We start from the raw sequence: 17,967 nt of genomic DNA, 5'->3' as shown, positions 1-17,967 counted from the left end.
CCGACCCCAGTATTGAGACACAGTCCGCACGTCGACCCCAGTAATGAAACACAGTCCACATGTCCACCCCAGTAATGAAACACAGTCTGCACACCCACCCCAGTAATGAAACACAGTCCGCACGTCCACCCCAGTAAGGAAACACAGTCCGCACATCGACCCCAGTAATGAAACACAGTCCCCACGTCCACCCCAGTGATGAAACACAGTCCCGACGTCCACCCCTGTAACGAAACACAGTCCGCACGTCCACCCCAGTAATGAAACACAGTCCGCATGTGGATCCCGGTAATGAAACGCAGTCTGCACGTGGACCCCAGTAATGAAACACAGTCCGCACATCCACCCCAGTAATGAAACACAATCCGCACGTCCACCCCAGTAATGAAACAGTCCGCACGTCCACCCCAGTAATGAAACACAGTCCGCACGTCCACCCCAGTAATGAAACACAGTCCGCACGTCCACCCCAGTAATGAAACACAGTCCGCACATCCACCCCAGTAATGAAACACAGTCCACATGTCCACCCCAGTAATGAAACACAGTCCGCACATTGACCACTATAATGAAACACAGTCAGCACCCACCCCAGTAATGAAACACAGTCCGCACGTCCACCCCAGTAATGAAACACAGTCCGCACGTCCACCCCAGTAATGAAACACAGTCCGCACATTGACCACTGTAATGAAACACAGTCGACATCCACCCCAGTAATGAAACACAGTCTGCACGTCCACCCCATTAATGAAACACAGTCCGCACGTCCAACCCAGTAATGAAACACAGCCCGCACGCCGACTCCAGTAATGAAACACAGTCCGCACGTCCACCACAGTAATGAAACACGGTTCCAGCACCGGCCCCAGGAATTAAACATGGTCCCAGTACTGGCCCCAGTAATTAAATGCAGTCCACAAAATGGCCCCAGTAATAAAACATAGTCCGAATATCAACCCCAATAATCAAACACAGTCCACATACCAATCCCAGTAATTAAACACTGTCCCAACACCGGCCCCTGTAATTGCACAATCCCAGCACTAGCCCCAGTAATTAAACACAGTCAGCATACTAGCCCTACTTGAATTAGCACATTCTGCATACCAACCCCAGTAATTAAACACTGTCCCAGCACCGACTCCAGTAATTAAACACAGTCCGCATATCGAGCCCAGCAATTAAACACAGGGCGCATATCAGACCCTCCGACAGAGGGTGGTGACGGTCTGGAATGCGCTGCCTGGAAGGGTGGTGGAGGCGGGTTGCCTCACATCCTTTAAAAAGTACCTGGATGAGCACTTGGCACATCATAACATTCAAGGCTATGGGCCAAGTGCTGGTAAATGGGATTAGGTATGTAGGTCAGGTGTTTCTCACCTGGCGGTGCAGACTCGATGGGCCGAAGGGCCTCTTCTGCACTGAGATTGTGTGATTCTATGAATTAGTAATTAAACACAGTCTGCACACTGGTCCCAAAAATTGAAGACTGCATAGCGATCCCTGTCATTAAACACAGTAATTAAACCCAGAACTATACTGCTGTTTTGCGATTTCACCGAAGCTAAGCTAATAGCATGGAGCGTGCAATCTGTGTTACCCCTTCTCGATGTGGACGTGCTGTGTTACCCCTTCTCGATGTGGACGTGCTGTGTTACCCCTTCTCTATGTGGACGTGCTGTGTTACCCCTTCTCGATGTGGACATGCTGTGTTACCCCTCCTCTATGTGGACATGCTGTGTTACCCCTTCTCTATGTGGACATGCTGTGTTACCCCTTCTCGATGTGGACGTGCTGTGTTACCCCTCCTCTATGTGGACGTGCTGTGTTACCCCTTCTCGATGTGGACATGCTGTGTTACCCCTCCTCTATGTGGACATGCTGTGTTACCCCTTCTCTATGTGGACATGCTGTGTTACCCCTTCTCGATGTGGACGTGCTGTGTTACCCCTTCTCGATGTGGACGCGCTGTGTTACCCCTTCTCGATGTGGACATGCTGTGTTACCCCTCCTCTATGTGGACATGCTGTGTTACCCCTTCTCTATGTGGACATGCTGTGTTACCCCTTCTCGATGTGGACGTGCTGTGTTACCCCTTCTCGATGTGGACGTGCTGTGTTACCCCTTCTCGACGTGGACGTGCTGTGTTACCCCGTCTCGATGTGGACGTGATGTGTTACCCCTTCTCTATGTGGACATGCTCTGTTACCCCTTCTCTATGTGGACATGCTCTGTTACCCCTTCTCTATGTGGACGTGCTGTGTTACCCCTTCTCTATATGGACGTGCTGTGTTACCCCCTTCTCTATGTGGACGTGCTGTGTTACCCCTTCTCTATGTGGACGTGCTGTGTTACCCCTTCTCTATGTGGACGTGCTGTGTGACCCCTTCTCTACGTGGACATGCTCTGTTACCCCTTCTCTGTGTGGATATGCTTTGCGATCTCTTCACCATGCTGAGTGCAGTCCACCCACTGAGCCGAGATTGACACTCCGGGAGAGTGAGACTGGACAAGATGCACGTTAATAATGAGGGAAGGATGAACCTTTTTGGCTTCTTTGAGTTGCCGCTGCAGCTCATTCTGCTGCTCCTGCATCTTCAGCTTCCATTCCTGCAGTTGTTCAAATTGAATCCGGAATTTCTCCAGCTCCTTCAACTTGGCTCTGTCTTCATTTCTCTTCATTTTTAACGTCTCCAGTTTTTCTTCAAGATCCTTCACCTGGCTCCGGAGATTCTCCTCCTCCTACAAACACAAGGATAGGATATCAATCGAAGAATTTTTACTCTCCCCTCAACAGGACCACAGCTGCAGTCCAAATAGAAGCATTCAGCTACCAAACTGGGATTCTCCCTTCACCAAATTATCAACTGAATTAACATGAATTAACATGAACCAATCACATTCCTACCTCATGAAAATGTTACAGCACAGAAGGATGCCATTTGGCCCATCATGTCTGTGCTAGTTCCCTGAATGAGTGTATATAATGATAGTTTTGCACTGAACACACTATGTAGAGACAGTGGAGAATTTTGTGGCTGTTGTATATAAGCTCCATGGTACTGGCTGTGGAGTGGCAGATTGTATAAATGCAGCAATTAGACAAGCATATAGCAAAGGCAGAGTGATTGTAATGGAGGATTTTAACTTTCATATAGATTGGGGTAAACAGATGAGCTCCATTCAGAAAGGTAGTGAATTTGTCAGTGTGTCTGGGAGAGTTTTCCACAACAGTAAGTTCTGGAACCAACAAGATAGGCGTGGTACATTAAACTCAATAATGACCAATGAGCCAGATTACGTTAACAGCCCGATGGTACTTGAACATCTATCTAACAGTGATTATACTGTGTTGGATTTCAATCTGGTGTTTGAAATGTGAAAAAAATACTAAGATTGGAGACTTGGGGTGAGGCTGGCTTCAAGGGGATGAGACAGGGACTGTTCACAATCGAAACAAATCTGTTCAGGGGCAAAATGAAGGAAAGCCAGTATTTAAAAAAGAATTGAACGTGGTGTAGAATTAGTTTATACCCAGCTTTACATTCCCAAAAGACAGCAATGGATAACTAAAGAGAGTAAAGGCAACATGAAACTAAAATTTAGCTGAAAAGAGAGACATGTTGCTAAAGCTTTTCATCTTGTACTCAACGGGACAAACACAAGAATACAAACTTTCAAACCATCACCACAATCACTACCACAGGGGTGATTCAAACCATCACCACAATTCAAACCACAGGGGTGATTCAAACCATCACCACAATCACTACCACAGGGGTGATTCAAACCATCACCACAATCACTACCACAGGGGTGATTCAAACCATCACCACAATCACTACCACAGGGGTGATTCAAACCATCACCACAATCACTACCACAGGGGTGATTCAAACCATCACCACAATTCATACCACAGGGGTGATTCAAACCATCACCACAATTCATACCACAGGGGTGATTCAAACCATCACCACAATTCATACCACAGGGGTGATTCAAACCATCACCACAATCACTACCACAGGGGTGATTCAAACCATCACCACAATCACTACCACAGGGGTGATTCAAACCATCACCACAATCACTACCACAGGGGTGATTCAAACCATCACCACAATTCATACCACAGGGGTGATTCAAACCATCACCACAATCACTACCACAGGGGTGATTCAAACCATCACCACAATTCATACCACAGGGGTGATTCAAACCATCACCACAATTCATACCACAGGGGTGATTCAAACCATCACAATTCATACCACAGGGGTGATTCAAACCATCACAATTCATACCACAGGGGTGATTCAAACCATCACAATTCATACCACAGGGGTGATTCAAACCATCACCACAATCACTACCACAGGGGTGATTCAAACCATCACCACAATCACTACCACAGGGGTGATTCAAACCATCACCACAATTCATACCACAGGGGTGATTCAAACCATCACCACAATCACTACCACAGGGGTGATTCAAACCATCACCACAATCACTACCACAGGGGTGATTCAAACCATCACCACAATCACTACCACAGGGGTGATTCAAACCATCACCACAATTCATACCACAGGGGTGATTCAAACCATCACCACAATCACTACCACAGGGGTGATTCAAACCATCACCACAATCACTACCACAGGGGTGATTCAAACCATCACCACAATCACTACCACAGGGGTGATTCAAACCATCACCACAATCACTACCACAGGGGTGATTCAAACCATCACCACAATTCATACCACAGGGGTGATTCAAACCATCACCACAATTCATACCACAGGGGTGATTCAAACCATCACCACAATCACTACCACAGGGGTGATTCAAACCATCACCACAATTCATACCACAGGGGTGATTCAAACCATCACCACAATTCATACCACAGGGGTGATTCAAACCATCACCACAATCACTACCACAGGGGTGATTCAAACCATCACCACAATTCATACCACAGGGGTGATTCAAACCATCACCACAATCACTACCACAGGGGTGATTCAAACCATCACCACAATCACTACCACAGGGGTGATTCAAACCATCACCACAATCACTACCACAGGGGTGATTCAAACCATCACCACAATTCATACCACAGGGGTGATTCAAACCATCACCACAATTCATACCACAGGGGTGATTCAAACCATCACCACAATCACTACCACAGGGGTGAAGGGGTGATTGGCCAAGGTACTGCCATGCAGAAAGCAAAGGGGACTTCCTATGTCTCCCTCCGTTCAGTAACAACACTAAAAGATAAAGCATATACACAAATGCACACCAGAGCAGATTTCAGTGTATGGGAGAGATATAAAGAACAACAAACACATGACAACAGAGGTAGCAAGAGCTCCAGAAGGGAACAGGAAAAGAAACTTGAAAGTATGTTCAAAACAAAGGCAAAATTTGACAATTACGTTCGGAACAAGAGGGCGATCAGGAGAATGTTGGCCGATTGAGAAGTGATAATGGTGATATTGTCAATGAAAATAAGGAATGGGCAGATATGCCGAATAATTTTTGCCTCAGTATTTACACAAGAGAGAAAGAGGTCAGTGTGCTGGAACCAGGGACAAGGAACCATCAAAATTCATGTCAGTAAAATAACAATAACAGAGAAAATAATGGCACTAAAGAGAGTGTCAAACCCCTTGAGCCAGATGATTTCTATCTCTGGGGAGAAAACAGAGTAGGTGAGAACATTGTAGACGTCATAACTATAATCTTCCAACATTTAATCGATTGCAAACCATGACTTTAGATTGGGAAATTGTGCATGTTCTCCGCTGTTGAAGAAAGCTGAACCAGGGAAATGTAGACCAGCTAGCCTAACTCCTGTTTCTGGCAAATTACTAGGGTCTATAATTAAAGACAGGGAGACAACACCTTCAAAGCTTTCAGCCGATGAGAGAGAGCCAACATGGATTTGTAAAGGGTTGGTCAGAGCTGACAAACCTGAATGAATCTTTTGAAGAGGCGACTTCTTGAAGACAGACAGGGGAATGTTGATGGATTATTTATGTGGACTTTAAATCTGTGCCCCCTCATTCTGAATCCTTTCATGAGTGGGAATAGTCTCTCCCTATCTACCCTGTCCAAACCCCTCATGATTTTGAATACCGCTGTCAAGTGTCCTCTCAGCCTTCTCTTCACCAAGGAAAACAGTCCCTGTTTTTTTTTAAGTCGTCATTGCTTCTTTTGCCAATCACCTTAAATCCGTGCCCTCTTGTTCTCGATCCTTCCACCAATGGGACTGTTAGTCATAATCGAGTCGAAACCTCACCTCTGTTTCTCTCACCACTGATGTTGCCTGACTTGCTGAGTTTTATTAGCACTTTGTTTTAATCCCTGGTTATCCCCACAAACATTCACTCCCTCCACCACCGACACACAGTAACAGCAATGTGTGTACCATCTATAAGATGTACTGCAGGAATTCACCAAGGCTCCTTGGACAGCACCTTCCAAACCCATGACCACTACCATCTAGAAGGACAAGGGCAGCAGACAGATGGGAACACCACCTCCTGGAAGTTCCCCTCCAAGTCACTCACCATCCTGACTTGGAAATATATCACCATTCCTTCACTGTCACTGGGTCAAAATCCTGGAACTCCCTCCCTAACAGCACTGTGGGTGTACCTACACCACATGGACTGCAGCAGTTCAAGAAGGCAGCTCACCACCACCTTCTCAAGGGCAACTAGGGATGGGCAATAAATGCTGGTCCAGCCAGTGACACCCACATCACAGGAACGAAAAAGACAAAATAGACCATACCTGGAGTTAGAGAGAGCAGTTTTGGGTCCTGCACCTTAGGATGGATATGTTGGTTTTCAAGGGAATGCAGTCTCTAAGTTAACCAGAAAGATACCTGGATACGTTGGTTTTGGAGGGAATCCTGTCTCTAAGTTAAAACCAGAAAGATACCTGGATATGTTGGTTTTGGAGAGAATGCAGTCTAAGTTATAACCAGAACAACACCTGGATATGTTGGTTTTGGAGGGATTGCAGTCTCTAAGTTAACAAGAAAGATACATGAGGACTCGAAATGTCAACTCTTTTCTTCTCCACCAATGCTGTCAGACCTGCTGAGTTTTTCCAGATACCTGGATATGTTGGTTTTGGAGAGAATGCAGTCTTAAATTACACAACCTTGGGTTGTCTCCCTGGAATTTAGAAGTTATGAGGATCAGTTAATCCAAATTTTTGAGATATTCGGGGACAGGTAGAGCACTCAGAAAGAACCTACTTCAACTGACTAGAATAGGACAATGAGCCATTGCCAGGAGCTTAGAGCCATATCTTTCAGTAGTGAAATTAGCAAATACTCCTACACACAAAGACAGGATATGGGCAACAGGATTGAGGGGCTGAATGGCCTCCTCCTGTTCATGTGTTCTAGTTGCAAACACCCCACTAGAGCCGCACAGATATGACGTGTTTGGGGTCAGTTGTGTTATCCGTTCCTACACTCCTGTAACAGGTGTTGACATCGAGCCAGGGGTAGAAAATCTTCACTTTGTACCAGTTAGAGTAAATACGCTCGGTTAACTCTCACTCACCTTTGGAGACAGCAGAGGAAGGGCCTGAGGTAATGGCAGTCCAGATGTTGGTGTGGGGATGATAGGGGCAGCGATTGGAGTCTGTGCTGGAGTGCTGGGCTCACTGCTGCTCATCTCAGCAGCAGATGGTGATGGAGTAGCCGATGTCGCGCTCGACGCTGAATTCGCAGACCGGCTCGGCTGTGACAGGAAATCACCAATTATTAACAGCCATAAATCCACGTTTCCCAATCCCACCTTCCCAACTTTCAACTCAGCTGCTCCTGTCACTGGCTCAGCGGCAGGTGACCAGCCTCCACATTATCCTGGAATCAGAAGATAGGACAGAGGCCACTTGGCCCAACTTGCCTTTGTCAGCTCTTTAATCCCACTCTCCTGTTTCTTTCCCTATATCTCTTTAAATGTTTATCCTTCCAAATCTGCTTCTCTCAGTCAGTGCATCCCACATCATAACAACTCAAAAGTTTAAAAAAGGTTTTCCTCGTGTCACCCTGGTATGTTTGTCAATCGGAGTCCCTCTGGTTACTGGACGACCCACCCTGGAAAAAGCTTCTCCTTATTTACTCTATCAAAACCATTCAGCATTTTGATCATCTGGATCTATCAAATTGCTCTTAACATTTTCTGCTCGAGGAGAACAACCCAATTTCTCCAATGTATCCACATAACAAAAACAGTAGAAACAGGAGTAGGAGGCCATTCGGCCCAGCGAGCCTGCTCCACCATTCATTACCATCATAGTTGATCTTGGGCTTCAACTCCAGTTGCCCACCTGCTCCCCATATCCCTAAACTCCCCAAGACACCAAAAATCTGTCTACCCCATCCTGAAATGTATTCAACGATGGAGCATCCACAATCCCCTGGGGCAAAGAACTCCAAAGATTCACAACCCTTTGGGTGAAGCAATTTTTCCTCACCTCAGCCCTAAATGACCAGCCCTTTATCCTTTTCTCATTCTTTAACAGTCATGAGTGTCAGTGGCGAGGCCAGTACTTTTATCAGCCCTAACTGCCTTGAGGTGGTGGTGGTGAGAAGTGCAAGATTTCTTTGTTCTTCTACTTCAATCCCCTTGCAATAAAGGCCAACATGCCATTTGTCTTCCGAATTGCTTACAAGGTTCACATACACCAAGTAGAGTCATGGATGTCTACAGCACAGAAAAAGGCCCTTTGGCCCATCGAGCCTGGGCCGGTCAAACAAGTACCTAACTATTCTAATCCCATTTTCCAGCACTAGGCCCATAACCTTGTATGCCATGGCATTGCAAGTGCACATCCAAATACTTCTTAAATATTATGAGGGTTTCTGCCTCTCCCACCCTTTCAGGCAGTGAGTTCCAGATTCCCACCAGCAAATACTCCTACACACAAATACAGGATATGGGCAACAGGATTGAGGGGCTGAATGGCCTCCTCCTGTTCATGTGTTCTAGTTGCAAATTCCCCACTAGAGGAAAAAATTCTTCCTCACATCCCCTCTAAACCTCCTGTCCCTTACCTTAAATCTATGCCCCCTGGTTATTGATCCCTCCACCAAGGGGAAAAGTAATCTATGCCTCGATTGATAAAGGCAAGTGTCCCAAATGCCTTTTTCACCACCCCACTAACGTGCCCCTCTGCCTTCAGAGATCTATGGACACACACACCAAGGTCCCTTTGTTCCTCAGAACTTCCTAGTGTCATGCCGTTCATTGAATACTTCCTTGTCAAATTACTCCTTCCAAAGTGTATCTCTTCACACTTTTCAGGGTTAAATTCCATCTGCCACTTATCTGCCCATTTGACCAGCCCGTCTATATCTTCCTGTAGCCCATGATACTCAACCTCATTGTTAACCACCCAGCCAATCTTTGTGTCATCCGCAAACTTACTAATCCTACCCCCCACATAGTCATCTATGTCGTTTATATAAATGACAAATAATAGGGGACCCAGCACAGATCCCTGTGGTACGCCACTGGACACTGGCTTCCAGTCACTAAAGCATCCTTCTGTCATCACTCTCTGTCTCCTACAAGTAAGCCAATTTTGAATCCATCTTATCAAATTACCCTGTATCCCATGTGCATTTGCCTTCTTTATAAGTCTCCCATGTGGGACCTTGTCAAATGCTTTGCTGAAATCCATATAAACTACATCAACTGCGCGACCCTCATCTACACAGCTGGTCACCTCCTCAAAAAATTCAATCAAATTTGTTAGGCATGACCTCCCTCTGACAAAGCCATGCTGACTATCCCTGATCAAACCTTGCCTCTCCAAGTGGAGATAGATTCTCTCCTTCAAAATTTTCTCCAATAGTTTCCCTACCACTGACGTGAGACTCACTGGCCTGTAGTTCCCTGGCTTATCTCCACAACCCTTCTTAAATAGTGGAACCACATTAGCTGTTCTCCAGTCCTCTGGCACCTCCCCCATGGCCAGAGAGGAATTAAACATTTGGGTCAGAGCCCCTGTGATCTCCTCCCTTGCCTCCCTCAGCAGTCTGGGACACAAATCATCCAGACCTGGAGATTTGTCCACTTTTAAGCCTGCCAACACCTCCAATACCTTGTCACTCCCTATATCAATTTGCTCAAGAACCTCGCAGTCTCTCTCCCCAAGTACGAAACGTTCATCCTCATTCTCTCGGGTGAAGACGGATGTGAAGTATTCATTCAACACTCTACCGATGTCCTCTGGCTCCACCCATAGATTTCGCCCTTGGTCCCTAATGGGCCCTCCTCTTTCCCTGGTTATCCTCTTCCCATTGATATACTTATAGAATATCTTGGGATTTTCCCTACTTTTACCAGCCAGAGCTTTCTCATATCCCCACTTTGCTCTCCTAATTGATTTCTTAAGCTCCACCCTGCACTGTCTGTACTCCACTAATGCCTCTGCTGATTTGCTTCCCTTGTACCTGCTAAAAGCCTCTCTTTTCCTTCTCATCGTAACCTGAATATCCCTGGTCATCCATGGTTCTCAGGGCTTGTTGCTCCTTCCTATCACCCTAGAGGGAACATGTTGAGCCTGTACCCTCCCCATTTCCTTTTTGAACACCCCCCCCGCTGTTCCTGTGTAGATTTCCCCACAAGTAACTGTTCCCAGTCTACCTTGGCCAGATTCTGCCTTATTTTACTAAAATCCATTCTCCCCCAGTCCAAGACATGTCTTTGAAACTTGTCGATTTCTTTGTCCATAACAAACTTAAACTGCACCATGTTGTGGTCGCTATCACTAAAATGCTCCCCCACCACCACCTCAGCCATCTGTCCGGCTTCATTCCCCAGAATTAGGTCCAGCACTGCACCATCCCTTGTTGGACCCTCTACGTATTGACCTAAAAAGTTCTCCTGTACACATTTCAATAAATCCACTCCATCCAAGCCCTTAAAACTATGTCTATCCCAATTCATTGAGCATATTGCAGATGCGTCATGCATTCAGGTAAAGAACCTTGCCTTTCAGTTTTTTACTTCTATTCCCTGCAATGCCCAGCAAAATCTAGATTAGTAAAAACAAAGGTGGGTCCATTCCAAGTGGAGTCAGGAGAATTTATAGTGGGGAACTTCCAGGCAGAGAAACTAAACAACTCCTTTGTGTCTGTCTTCACAGAGGAAAATATTAAAAACCTCCCAGAAATAATGGTGAAATCAAGGGACTAATGTAAACGAGGAACTGCAAGATATTGTTATTAATGGGACATTAATGGGACTGAAAGTAGATACATCCCCTGAATCTGATGATCCACTGTTGAAAGGGACGGCTATAGAGGTAGTAGATGCATTGGTGGTAATTTTTCAGGAATGGTTCCTGCAGATTGGAAGGTGACAGATGTAACTCCACTATTTAAGAAAGGAGGGAACTACAGGCCTGTTAGCCTGACCTCATTGATAGGGAAAACGCGAGAATCTGTAATAAGGGATGTGATAACGGGACATTTAGAATAATAGGATTGGACAGAGTCACTATGGATTAATGAGAGGGAAATCATGTTTAACAAATCTGTCGAGTTTTTTTGAGGATGTAACTAGTAGAATAGATTGAGGGAACCAGTGAATGTGTTATATTTAGATTTTCAGAAAGCTTTTGATGAAGTCCCACATAAGACTATTCGTGTGTAAAATTAAAGCATATGGGATTGGGAGTAATATATTGGCATGGATTGAGAATTGGTTAGCGGACAGGAAACAGAGAGTAGGAATAAAAGGGTCTTTTTCAGAGTGGCAGGCAGTGTCTAGTGGGGTACTGCAGGGATCAGTGCTTGGGCCCCAGCTATTCACAATATATATCAATGATTTGAATGTGGGAACCAAATGCAATATTTACAAGTTTGCAGATGACACAAAATGAGGTGGAAGTGTGAGCTGTGAGGTGGATGCAAAGACATGTCAAGGGGATTTGGAGAGGCTAAGCAAGTGGACAAAAATTTGGCAAATGGAATACAATGTGGAGAAATGTGGGTAGAAAAAACAGAAATATAGAGAGAGGCTGGGAAGTGCTCAACTTCAAAGGGACTTGGGTGTCCTTGTTCATGAGTCACTGAAAGATAACCTGAAGATGCAGCAAGCAAATAAGACGACAAATGGTATGTTGGCCTTTGAAGATTTGAGTACAGGAGTAAAGATATCTTACTGCAGCTGTACAGGGCTTCGGTGAGGCAACACCTGGAGTGGTGTGCGCAGTTATCTAAGGAGAGATATACTTGCCTTGGAGGGAGTGCAAAAGAAGTTCACCAGACTAATTCCTTGGGTGGAGGGATTGTCAATTGAGGAGAGATTAAATAGACTGGGCCTTTATTCTCAGGAGTTTAGAAGAATGAGAGGGGATCTCATTCAAAAACACAAAATTCTTCCAGGGCTGGACAAGGTAGAATCGGGAAGGACTGGCTGGGGAGGGGCTCGAGAACCAGGGGGCACAGGCTCAGGATAAGGGGCTGGCCATTTAGGACTGAGATGAGGAGGAGTTTCTTCGCTCAGAGGGTGGTGAATCTTTGGAATTCTCTGCCCCACAGGACTGGGGGGGCTCAGTCATCGAGTATGTTCAAGACTGAGATCGATAGATTTCTACATATTGAAACATCAAGGGAGACGGGGATAATGCAGGACAACAGTGTTGAAGAAGGTGATCAGCCACAATGTCACTGAATGGTGGAGCAGGCTCAAAGGGCTGAATGGCCTTCTCCTGCTCTTGTTTCTAATGACGTTGCTCGCTGATGTATATTTGTTGTTAAGTTCTGTCTCTACTTGTCCCACTCTGCTTGCCTTCACCCACATCACTATGTTGTTCCGATACCTCGACCTTTCTCTTTGGATTTCTGAATCTCACTTTACCAAAACCCTACATTGAGGAAGAGTCATACAGACTCGAAACGTTAAATGTATCCCTCTCCACAGATGCTCTCAGACCTGCTGAGTTTGTCCAGCTATTTTTGTTTTTGCTTCAGATTTCCAGCATCCGCAGTATTTTGCTTTTATCCTGCAGTCCCTCTGTTAGTTTAAAGCTCTGTCCAAAGCCCTAGTTATACGATTGGCCAGGACACTGATCCCAGTCCGGTTCAAGGAGATTTTTATTCATTCCCCGGATGTGGGCTTCGCTGGCTGGGACAGCATTTATTGCCCATCCCTAGTTGCCATTGAGAAGGTGGTAGTGAGGTACCTTCTTGAACCGCTGCAGTCCATGTGGTGTAGGTACACCCACAGTGCTGTTAGGGAGGATGGTGAGTGACTTGGTGATAGTGGTGTTCCCATCTATCTGCTGCCCTTGTCCTTCTAGATGGTAATGGTCGTGGGTTTGGAAGGTGCTGTCGAAGGAGCCTTGGTGAATTCCTGCAGTGTATCTTGTAGATGGTACACACACTGCTGTTACTGTGTGTCGGTGGTGCAGGGAGAGAGTGTTTGTGGATGTGGTGCCAATCAAGCGGCTGCTTTGTCCTGGACAGTGTCCAGCTTCTTGAGTGTTGTGGGAGCTGCACTCATCCAGGCAAGTGGGGAGTATTCCATCACACTCCTGACTTGTGCCTTGTAGATGGTGGAGAGGCTTTGGGGAGTCAGGAGGTGAGTTACTCATCACAGGATTCCCAGCCTCTGACCTGCTCTTGTAGCCACATTATTTATATGGCTAGTCCAGTTCAGTTTCTGGTCAATGGTAACCCCCAGGATGTTGATAGTGGGGGATTCAGTGATGCTAATGCCCTGGAACATCAAGGGGCAATGGTTAGATTCTGTCTTGTTGGAGATGGTCATTGCCTGACATTTGTGTGGCGTGAATGTTACTTGTCACTTGTCAGCCCAAGCCTGGGTATTGTCCAGGTCTTGCTGCATTTGGACATGAGCTGCTTCAGTACCTGAGGAGTTGCGAATGGTGCTGAACATTGTGCAATAATCAGCAAACATCCCCACTTCTGACCTTATGATGGAAGGAAGGTCATTGATGAAGCAGCTGAAGATGGTTGGGCCGAGGACACTACCCTGAGGAACTCCTGCAGTGATGTCCTGGAGCTGAGATGACTGACCTCCAACAACCACAACCATCTTCCTTTGTGCTGGGTTTGACTCCAACCAGCGGAGAGTTTTCCCCCTGATTCCCATTGACTCCAGTTTTACTCGGGCTCCTTGATTCCACACTCGGTCAAATGCTGCCTTGATGTCAAGGGCAGTCACTCTCACCTCACCTCGGGAATTCAGCTCTTTTGTCCATGTTTGAACCAAGGCTGTAATGAGGTCAGGAGCTGAGTGGCCCTGGCGGAACCCAAACTGGGCATCAGTGAGCAGGTTATTGCTAAGCAAGTGCCGCAAGGGGAATTAAAAGTCTGATAATGACCATTGCTGATTTTCGTAAAAACTCATCTGGTTCACTGATGTCCTTAAGAGAAGGAAATCAGCTGTAGGAGATGGTGCAGGAGGGAGGGCTTCATGTTTCTGGACAATTGGGCTCTGTTCCAGGGAAGGTGGGACCTGTTCCGAAGGGACAGTTTACACCTGAACTGGAGAGGGACTAACATCCTTGCGGGCAGGTTTGCTAGTGCTGCTCCAGGGGGCTTAAACTAGATTTGCAGGGGGAGGGGAACCAGAGTGTTAGAGCAGATAGTGAGGTGGAGGAGGTTAAAGGTCAAGCGAGGAATGCATGTATAGACAGAAATCAAGGGTCCGTACGTAATAGAAATGTTCTCAGGTGCATCGATTTCAATGCAAGTAGTATTGTCGGAAAGGCAGATGAGCTTAGGGCGTGGATTGGCACGTGGGATTACCACATTATTGCTATTAGTGAGACTTGGTTGCAGGAGAGGCAGGACTGGCAGCTCAATGTTCTGGGGTTCCGTTGTTTCAGACGTGATAGAGGGGGAGGGATGAAAGGGGGAGGAGTGACATTACTAGTCAGGGAAAATATCACAGCTGTGCATAAGCAGGACAGCCCAGAGGACTCGTCTACAGAGGCCATATGGGTGGAGCTGAGAAACGGGAAAGGTGTGACCACACTAATAGGTTTGTATTATAGACCGCCCAATAGTCAGAGAGAATTGAAGGAGCAAATCTGTAGAGAGATAGCAGACCGATGTGAGAAACAGAAAGTTGTGATAGTAGGAGATTTTAACTTTCCACATATTGACTGGGATTCCCATACTGTAAAAGAGCTGGATGGCTTGGAGTTTGTCAAATGTGTTCAGGAAAGTTTTCTAAATCAATATATAGAGGTACCAACGAGAGGGGATGCAATACTTGATCTCCTATTAGGGAACCAGACAGGTCAGGTGACAGAAGTATGTGTAGGCGAACATTTTGGATCCAGTGACCACGATGTCATTAGTTTTAAGTTAATTATGGATAAGGATAGGTCTGGTCCTTCAGTTGAGATTCTAAATTGGAAAAAGACCAATTTTGTAGAAATGAGAAAGGATCTAGGAAGAGTGGATTGGCATAAGTTGTTTTCTGGCAAGGATGTGTTCAGTTAGTAGAAGGCATTCAAAGGCGAAATTTTGAGTGCAGAGTTTGCATGTTCCTGTCAGGATTAAGGGCAAAGTTAACAGGCATAGGGAACCTTGGTTTTCAAGGGATATTGGCGATCTGGTTAAGAAGAGAGAGGTGTATAGCAGGTATAGGCAACAAGAAGCAAATGAGGTACTTCTAGAGTATAGAAAATGTAAGAAAATACTAAAGAAGGAAATCAGGAAGGCAAAAAGAAGACATGAGGTTGCTTTGGCAGATAATGTGAAGGTAAACCCGAAGGGTTTCTACAAGTATATTAAGAGTAAAAGGATAGTGAGGGACACAATTGCTCCTCTTGAAGATCAGAGTGGTCATCTATGTGTGGAGCCTCACGAGATGGGGGAGATCTTAAACAGTTTTTTTGCATCAGTATTTACTCAGGAAACTGGCATAGTGTATAAGGAAGGAAGGGAAACAGGCAGTAGTTTCATGGAACATATAGAGATTAAAGAGGAGGAGGTGCTTGCTGCCTTACAGCGAATAAAGATAGATAAATCCCCCGGGCCTGACATGATATTCCCTCGGACCTTGAGGGAGACTAGTGTAGAAATTGCAGGGGCCCTGGCAGAAATATTTAAAATGTCCTTAGCCACGGGTGAGGTGCTGGAGGATTGGAGGGTAGCTCATGTTGTTCCGTTGTTTAAAAAAGGTTCCAAAAGTAAACCAGGTAATTACAGGCCAGTGAGCCTGACGTCAGTAGTAGGTAAATTATTGGAAGGTGTTCTGAGAGATCGGATATATAATTATTTGGACAGCCAAGGGCTGATTAAGGATAGTCAGCATGGCTTTGTGCGTGGTAGGTCGGGTTTAACGAACCTTGTAGAGTTTTTCGAGGAGGTTACCAAGAAAGTTGATGAAGGAAACACTGTGGATGTTGTCTACATGGACTTTAGTAAGACCTTTGACAAGGTCACACATGGGAGGTTAGTTCACAAGGTTCAGGCACTTGGTATCCATGAGAGGTTATAAACTGGATTTGAAATTGGCTGTGTGGGAGAAGACAGAGAGCGGTAGTGGATGATTGCTTCTCAGACTGGAGGTCTGTGACTAGTGGTGTGCCTCAGGGATCTGTGCTGGGACCATTGTTGTTTGTTGTCTATATCAATGATTTGGATGATAATGTGGTGAAATGGATCAGCAAGTTTGCTGATGACACTAAGATTGAAGGCGTTGTGGACAGCTAGGAAGCCTTTCAAACCATGCAGAGAGATCTGGACTAACTGGAAAAAAGGGCCAGAAAATGGCAGATGGAATTTAATGCAGAAAAGTGTGAGGTGTTACATTTTGGAAGGTCAAACCAAGGTAGGACATACACAGTAAATGGTAGGGCACTGAGGAGTGCGGAGGAACAAAGGGATCTGGGAGTTCAGATACATAGTTCCCTGAAAGTGGCGTCACATGTAGACAAGGTTGTAAAGAAAGCTTTTGGCATACTGGCCTTCATAAATCAAAGTATTGAGTATAGGAGTTGGGATGTTATGGTGAGGTTGTATAAGACATTGGTGAGGCCAACTTTGGAGTATTGTGTGCAGTTCTGGTCACCTAACTACAGGAAAGATATCAGTAAGATTGAGAGAGTGCAGAGAAGATTTACTAGGATGTTGCCGGGTCTTAAGGTGTTGAGTTACAGGGAAAGATTAAACAGGTTAGGACTTTATTCCTTGGAGTGTAGAAGGATGAGGGGAGATTTGATAGAAGTTTACAAAATTATGAGGGGTACAGACAGAGTAAATGCGAGTAGGCTCTTTCCACTTAGATTAGGAGAGATAAACATGAGAGGACATGGCTTTAGGGTGAAAGGGGAAAGGTTTAGAGGGAACATTAGGGGGAACTTCTTCACTCAGACAGTGGTGAGAGTGTGGAACGAGCTGGCATCTGACGTGGTAAATGTGGGCTCACTCTTAAGTTTTAAAATAAATTGGATAGATGGATGGGAGAGGTCTGGAGGGTTATGGACTAGGTGTAGGTCAATGGGACTAGCGGAATAATATTTCGGCACAGACTAGAAGGGCCGAATGGCCTGTTTCCTGTGCTGTAGTGTTCCATGGTTCTAGTTAACTGGTCTGGCCCACAGGTGACTCCAGACCCATAGAAATGTCCACTTATCCGTTTAAATTGAACCTTTTAAATCAATTACTCTAGGGCCCCTTTTTTCCTGATCCTTGTTGGTACAGAACATACAAACTATAAACCACAAAAAGACCTTAAACTATAAGCGATAAGGATGGGCAATAAATACTGGCTGAATCAGCGAAGCCCAAATCCCATGAACAAATTTTTAAAAGTAACATTCATGCCAAGCAAGTGCCAGGCAATGACCATCTCCAGCAAGAGAGAATCCAACCATCGCCCCTTGATGTTTAATGGCATTACCATCACTGAATCCCCC

At 45.6% G+C, this 17,967-nt stretch overlaps 1 protein-coding gene across 1 annotated transcript in view; it reads right to left on the bottom strand.

Moving 5' to 3' along the window:
• The window catches only part of LOC121276109 (dynactin subunit 1-like), a gene marked incomplete at its 3' end in the record, with an annotated part of 249,284 nt that overhangs the window by 168,666 nt on the left and 62,651 nt on the right, over positions 1-17,967 (bottom strand). Inside the window, exons 4-5 of the mRNA XM_041184072.1 lie at positions 7,611-7,790; positions 2,548-2,745 (exon numbers count right to left, since the gene is read on the bottom strand). Of these exons, the coding sequence (XP_041040006.1) occupies positions 2,548-2,745; positions 7,611-7,790 (378 nt within the window). The remainder of the gene's footprint in view (positions 1-2,547; positions 2,746-7,610; positions 7,791-17,967) is intronic.

Source organism: Carcharodon carcharias, chromosome 1, assembly GCF_017639515.1.
Source record: "Carcharodon carcharias isolate sCarCar2 chromosome 1, sCarCar2.pri, whole genome shotgun sequence".
NCBI classification, from domain to species: Eukaryota; Metazoa; Chordata; class Chondrichthyes; order Lamniformes; family Lamnidae; genus Carcharodon; species Carcharodon carcharias.
The sequence above is the reverse complement of the archived record's forward strand: the minus strand, read 5'-3'. Positions and strand labels throughout refer to the sequence as shown.